The sequence below is a fragment of the Coffea arabica genome, chromosome 9c (assembly GCF_036785885.1).
Source record: "Coffea arabica cultivar ET-39 chromosome 9c, Coffea Arabica ET-39 HiFi, whole genome shotgun sequence".
Classification (NCBI taxonomy): Eukaryota; Viridiplantae; Streptophyta; class Magnoliopsida; order Gentianales; family Rubiaceae; genus Coffea; species Coffea arabica.
The window spans coordinates 35047921-35055246 of NC_092326.1; the positions used below are offsets into that span (position 1 = coordinate 35047921).

Sequence of the window (7326 nt, forward strand, 5' to 3'; positions counted from 1 at the left end):
AGCTCCAGCCCTGTTCCTCTGGTGCTTAAAATTGCTGCTTGAACATGTGGGATTTCCAAAGGTGTGACAATTATGGATGGTTTTCTGGTACTGGAAATGTTGAACCTGAGCTTTCTAACATGGGCTTGTAATACAGAGTTGAATGAACTGTTTGTTGGACCATAAAGAATGTTAGAAATTTGGCCACTTGGGATTCCAACTTTTGTTAGACAAGTAGCAAAATTGTCATAGATCGAATCTGCAGCTGCAACACAAAAGGGTTGAGGAATTGAAGTGAACAAAGGAAAAAGAATGACAAGAAGAAGAAAGGGGAACATGGTAGAGGACAACATGTAATGAGCCCCAGGACAGAACACTAGGGTTATATAACTTCTGTTTCTTGTACATGTTAAAGTTTAGTAGACAACTAGAATGGTTGCTAGACTGTAGGCTAGTCGAAATTTTGGAAAATTGATGGAAATGCAAGGGGAACCGGAAAGTATGCCGTGAAGATTTCCATGACTGCCTAAACCATTGATCATGGAATTAATGGTTGAGAAAATGTTAGGCTAATGTAATCCCATGAAGACAGACAAGGGCGGACACATATTGACAAAGCTAGGAATAGCTGTGTCAATTAGGGCTTTTGAGCCGGATTTTAACAAACCCAAATTCGACTCACATATTATATGGATTTTTGGGTTTCAATCTCATAATAAAAAACTCAAACTCAATTCACACTATTATATGAGTTTTGGATTCAAATCGAACTTCACCCAAACTGATAATTAAATACATAATTATATATTTTATAATTATGAATTAATACAAATTTATATATAAATTATTAATTTTTTATATCGTAATATGTATAATTATAAATTATAGATATTATTTTATATACTTTACATATATAATTATACTCATATATGAGTCGAGTTTTAACCGCATCTGAGTCTAGTTTGAATCAAACTTGACTCACATTTAGTTTGGACCTAATATTTAAGTCCAAAATCTGCCTGACCCAATTAAAACTTAGATTCAAGGAACATTTCGGGACTGAACGAGTCGAGTTCAAATTGGCCTGACCCCATTGATAATCCTAGTTAGGAATGAATAAAGACTGAGTTGGTTAATTGTATAATGTTCCCCATATGTCTGTGTCTGTATCCATCAAAGATTTTCTCTGCTTAGTATTCAATGGACATTGTTTATTGTATAATGTTTCCACTGTGTCTAGATTCATATCCAACAAAGATTTTTTCTGCCTGGTATTCAATGGACATTCTTTAATGTGTTTTATTTTTGCCTAGTATATTATATATCATTTGTATATAGACACTTTCCTTAAATTAACATCACATTTTCAATAAAAAAAAGGACACCCTTTCAAGTCTTAACTAATTTCCATTTTCTACAATTTACAGTGTGTTATATATATATATATATATATATATATTCTTTTTCAAGTAGGATTGTGGATTGATAGTAGGATTGTACCTTCCTTGTGACTCCAATTTGGATCTATAGATGCATGTGAAATGTTGTACCAATTCAAGTCCATTTTTCCCTTTTATTTTTTAATTAAGGTCAAGTTTATTGATGCTGCGTGTATGTTTATGCGCTGACGTTTAATTCACAAAGATTCTCGAGTTGGCATAATCATGGGCATAAAAAAAAAAACAAAAGAAAAGCAACTAATGGAAAGATCTTGTTGAAAATGTTTCTTATGGGCCAAACCAAATACAATTGGCTTGTAAGTGATGTTAATGAAACTAAAGAAGAGAAGCACCAAACTCTTATACCCTTCTGTTCAACTATCTTTTCATAACTTGAACTGTAAATTTTCTATTACAGACGAAATGTATTGCCAGTTAAGATACACTCCGTTCTACTCTTTATTTCCCTCAATTTTGTTTTCACAGTATATCCACACCTGAACTTTTAACATTTTTGTAATATTCGAACTATCTCTGCCCCATGCAAGCTGGTTTACAAGATATATCATTATAACTGACACACAGAAAAAAAATTAGTCATGCGGATTAAAAAGTAGAATAACGTTTACACTTTTTTTTTTTAATACGGCAAGGCAGTGCATAAATTAAGTAGTAACAAGTCTTACATGACTAAATCCTCTCCTATCAGCCTCGACGAGGTTAGCATGTCCATAGGGGTAGGAGGAGAGGAGGTAGTTCTAAACAAGAAATAAAAGGTACAATAAGGCATTAACAGCCTGGATTGACAAAAAGTAAAGGGGGCAAAGCCAGTGATGATCCTATGTTGGCTAAGTGGTCTGCTCGATTCGATATTATCAACTGAATTAACTTGTGATCAACATTATCTACTGAACTAACTCGTATTGAGGGTCCATTTTTTTATTACCATTGCAAGTTTTTAAAAAATATCAAATTAATAAAACGCGAAAAATACATTGTTTAAGGCCAAGTTAACATTTTTTTTCAATTTGTATAGGGCAACAAATTCCCGTAAAATTACTAGAGATAAATATGCATATAAGTGTATCTTATTTGATTTTTTATATTTTTTTATACTTGTCTTTTACTTTCAGTATCATTCGAGATTCAACACAAGAAATTCACTGTTTTACAAAACCAAAATACAATATCATCCGTTTAATCAATTGACAACATATTTCGAGTCGGAATCTTATTCTATCAAATAGTAATCAATGAAATCGAATTCAGCTGCTTTACTTCCATCTACTGCATAACCAGCAGTTCAATGTCATAACTGCAAAAGAAGTATGGTCATCGTGGACAAGATATCACACAACTGTAAAACCATTGATGACTTGAAGTTTATACCTTTACTTTCCTCACCTCCTCTAACGAAAGGACCTAGCGGGCAGAGTTGGGATACTCTGTTCATTCTTGAAGAAATTTTCAGGATCTACCACAGTCTTCACTTTAACCAATCTGTCAAAATTGTCTTTGAAATATTTGCGCCCATAAACTTCTCCTTCACTATAACTGTTCTTCCCGTTATCAGTTGTACCGATATCAAGATCCCTATAGTTGAGAAAAGCCTGCCTTGGATTACTTGATACATAAGGGGTCGTGAAACTGTACAGTTCCCTTGCTTGCTCGAGGTATTGATTTGTTATGTTGGGGCTCGCATCGTCCCAATTCACTGAGTATTGAATCTTGTAAATGATCCCTGCCCTGTGAGGAAATGGTGTTTCATTTGCAGGGATTTCACTCATTCTTCCACCATATGGATTGAAAACAAGTCCAGGTTTTCCAAGCTGAACCATTTTGTTGAAGATTGAAGTCAGTGCATCCTTAGGAATTGGGGTTTGGACATAATCTGATTTTCTCTTCAAGAAATTGACATCAGAAGTTCTGTTAAGAAGAAGTTCAGGTTTTGCCCCAATGTCAAAATTGGACCAGAATAGCATTGACTGTATCCAGCTCCCTTCTTTACAATCACTTTTCTGCAATCCCAGAGCAGGGAATCCAGCATTCATCACAGACATAAGACTGTCTGAATCTCCTAGATACAATGCAATGAATGTTAACCTGATGATCTTCTGACTCTCACTTGTACTTGGTTGGACAAGAACTCTTATGAAGAGACCATTGTCGATTTTGTCAGCAACATTCTGCCACTGAACAAGAATATCTGTTGCATTTTCTGCCTCAGTCCTCTGAACATTAAAGACAGTTACTATCTCTGGCACCTGGACTAACTTAAGTTTGTATGCCAAAACAACCCCAAAACTGGCACCACCACCACCCCTGATAGCCCAGAAAAGATCTTCCCCCATCGCCTTTCTATCCAAAACCTGGCCTTTAACATCAACAATCTGTGCATCAAGAACATTGTCTACCGAGAGACCAAATCTACGCAACATCGCACCATAACCACCCCCACTGATGTGCCCACCAACGCCTAAAGTTGGGCAAAGACCAGCAGGGAATCCATATGCATTGCTCTTTTCCCAAATTCTATAGTAAAGTTCCCCAACTGTCGCCCCAGCTTGTACCCAAGCAGATTCGCTCGGGATATCAACCGTGATGGAACTCAGATTAAACATGTCAAGAATGATAAAAGGGACATCAGAAACATACGAGATACCTTCATAATCATGACCACCGCTACGGATTTTTAGCTCCAGCCCCGCTCCTTTGGTGCACAAAACTGCTGCTTGAACATGTGGGATTTCCAAGGGTGCGACAATTATGGATGGCTTTCTAGTACTGGATGTGTTGAACCTAAGGTTTCTAACATGGGCCTGTAATACAGAGTTGAATGAAGTATTTGTTGGACTATACAGAATGTTAGAAATTTGGCCACTTGGGATTCCATTTTTTGTTAGACAACTTGCAAAATTGTCATAGATTGAATCTGAAGCTGCAACACGAAAGGGTTGAGAAATTGAAGTGAAAAAAGGAAAAAGAACAAGAAGGAGAAGAAAGGGGAACATGGTAGGGGACAGCATGTAATTTGGCAACTGAAAGTTGTTCTAATAGTAGCGTTCCAAGGATTGTATTAAATAAGCACCAGGACAGAACAAAAGGAGAGCTGTATTATATACTTGTTAAAGTTGGGTACTATACAACTAGATTATGAGAATGCAGGCTGGCCGAAACTGCGAAAAATTTGATGGACATATAATGGGAACCGGAAATTTTGCCGTGAAGATTCCCTTGAAGGCCTAAACTTTTGACCACGGAATTAATGGCTGAGAAAATATTACGCCAATGTAATCCCACGAAGGCAACGACAAGGACAGGTACAGATTGACAAAGCTAAGAATGAGTAAAGGCCGTGTTAGTTAATTGTATAATGTTTCCACTGTGTCTAGTTACGTATCCAACAAAGATTTTTTCTACCTGGTATTATTTTTTGCCTAGTATGTTATATATCATTGGTATTTACACACTTTCTTTAAATTAACATCACTTTTTCAAAGAAAAAAAAAAAAAAAAGACACCGTTTTAAGTCTTAACTAGTTTCTATTAGCTACTAAAACTCGTTTTCTACCATTTACATTGTTATAAATATCTTATTTTCAAAAAGGATGGATAGTATAATTGTACCTAACCTTTGTGACTCGAATTTGCATCCATAAATGCACGTGAAATGCTGTACCAATTATGGTCCACTTTTTTTTTCCCCTAGAATTGGGGTCGACTTTATTGATGCTTTATTTATGTTTATGCGTTGACGTTTACTTCACAAAGACGTAAAATTAATCTTTTTAAGATAATTATAACTCATATGATTGATTCTCAAGTAATTGATATCTTAATTAATGATTAATATTCAATCAATGATTAATTAGTATCTTCTATTTAATAATAATTGACTGGTATATTTGGTTAATTAATATCTTATTCAGTCAAATGATTAATCAAATCAATCAAATAGTCAAAGATATTATTTGTAGTTATGAATTATGGTAAGATTTTTGATATTTGTTAGTAAGGTCCCTAACATAACTTATGAAAAGCCTGTGATACTCCATCTACAAGAAAGATTTTCTTGGTAGGCATAAGTTAAAAGGTTTCTGATTCTAAGAAGACAAGGAGGTGTATGAGATTAATTTACACTTAACAATAATGATCAGAGATAAATTACTTAGACTTTCACTACTTAGTACATGTCGTTTGTACTTATTTCATTTAACAAAAGATTCTTGAGTTGACATAAACATGGACATTAATTGTGAGAGGAATTAATTTGTTATTACCAAATGACACCAACTTATATTAGCGATCCTTGTTTGATTACCAATGCAAGTCTTTAAAAAATATCAAATGAGTAAAACATGAAAAATACTTTGTCTAAGGCCAGGTTAACATTTTCTCGATTTGCATAGCACAAGAAATTCCAATAAAAGTACTAGAGATAAATACGCATATAAGTGTATCTCTTTTGATTTTCTTTTTGGCTTTTGTTTTCAGTATCAATTGTGATTCAATACAAGAAATTCACACTGTTTTCCAAAACCAAAATACAAAATCCTCGTATAATCAATGAATAGCCTATTACAAATTGCAATATTTATTCTATCAAACAGCAATCAATGGAAATGCCTAAACAATGCTCAATGTAAAGCACAAGCTCAAGATATTCGTGTGGAAATGGCTGAATAATGTTCTCCCAGTGAGAGAGAAAATCAATGGCAGAACCAAAGTGGGGGTTGGGTGTCGCGCCCCTTTTTTAATGAAAAATTAATTTGTTAAGAAAAATGAATTTTTTTGCTTTTTAGAAAACAAATAAAGAAAATGGGCCTAAATAGGACTAAAAAGTGCGACGGTTTGGACCCAAAAATAATAGTTTAAAAAGGGTTTTTAATGAAAAATAGGAGTTGCCATTTGGTATTGAGTTAAGGTGTACCAAGTCACCTAAAATGAATTTTTAAAGAAAAAAAATAAAGAAAACCATTTTTAAACAACTCCAAATCTTCGAAAATCAGAGAAAGTGTTCGAGAGTCACATTTGAAGAAAGGGAAAGCAAGGATAAAATCCAAGACACCCTTTCAACCTAACCAAAGTTAGTTGCGTGATTTAGTCAATAATTTTCTTCACTTAATCTAAAAATTTATCACATTTGAAAGTTACTATATGAATGCAATCCTAAACCTAATGGTTATCGGAAGAGTCAATATGTCTCTTCAAAGCTCAATTGGTGCCAATCACATTAATTGTAATGCCCAAGAGTGACTATTTGAAGAAGTCATGAATATGCAAAAATATGAGACTTTAAAAAAAGAAAAGAAAATAATAATATACAGATATACATGACTTAAAGGAATGCATCATAATAGGTGCGGCAAACTAACACTCGTGACTTCAATGTTCCCTTTAATAGAGAGAATACGAGCGTGTTAAGGCTAAAGAGCCACACTCATCCATATTCCATATTTAAGGGTTATTTCCTAATCTAATCAAGCAAATGTACTAACCTATCTCTAATTTTTCTTATATGAAGTGCAAGTCTAATGTCATATCTCACACATAGGGTAAGGAATATACATATAGGGGAAATATGGGAAAAGGGATATACTGTAAAACCCATGATTTTTTGGGCTCATTGTTGTTATCTTGCCCAATTAAATTAAATGGTAATTTACCCTTGGTAAAAGCAAAAATAATTGCAGGTTAGGTTAAAAGGTTAATTAAGGGATAGGATGAGACAAGATAGGGTAAAAGTTTATAACAGTTAAAATTTCTATCTAAACTACCTAGTAGTAGGTGGTTATTAGGATTTAGCATAATTATCAAACAAAAAAAAAAAACCTATTCCCTACCTTTCATTGTCTGCCTCTCCCTAGAGCAAGAGCTGTCAGTGAATAGAGAAGGAGAAGCAGACGAC

General features: G+C 34.2%; 1 protein-coding gene across 1 annotated transcript; it reads right to left on the reverse strand.

Moving 5' to 3' along the window:
• Window positions 1-2563: 2563 nt before the first annotated feature.
• Window positions 2564-4490, reverse strand: LOC113707934 (berberine bridge enzyme-like 21). Its single transcript, XM_027230338.2, has one exon. It carries the CDS (start codon window positions 4442-4444, stop codon window positions 2828-2830), a length of 1617 nt encoding a protein of 538 aa, XP_027086139.2. The 5' UTR covers window positions 4445-4490; the 3' UTR covers window positions 2564-2827.
• Between the last annotated feature and the right edge of the window lie 2836 nt (window positions 4491-7326).

What these genes read in the sequence shown, in the direction of transcription:
- LOC113707934 (XM_027230338.2), bottom strand. Translation starts at nt 4,444, where the DNA reads ATGCTGTCCCCTACCATGTTCCCCTTTCTTCTCCTTCTTGTTCTTTTT.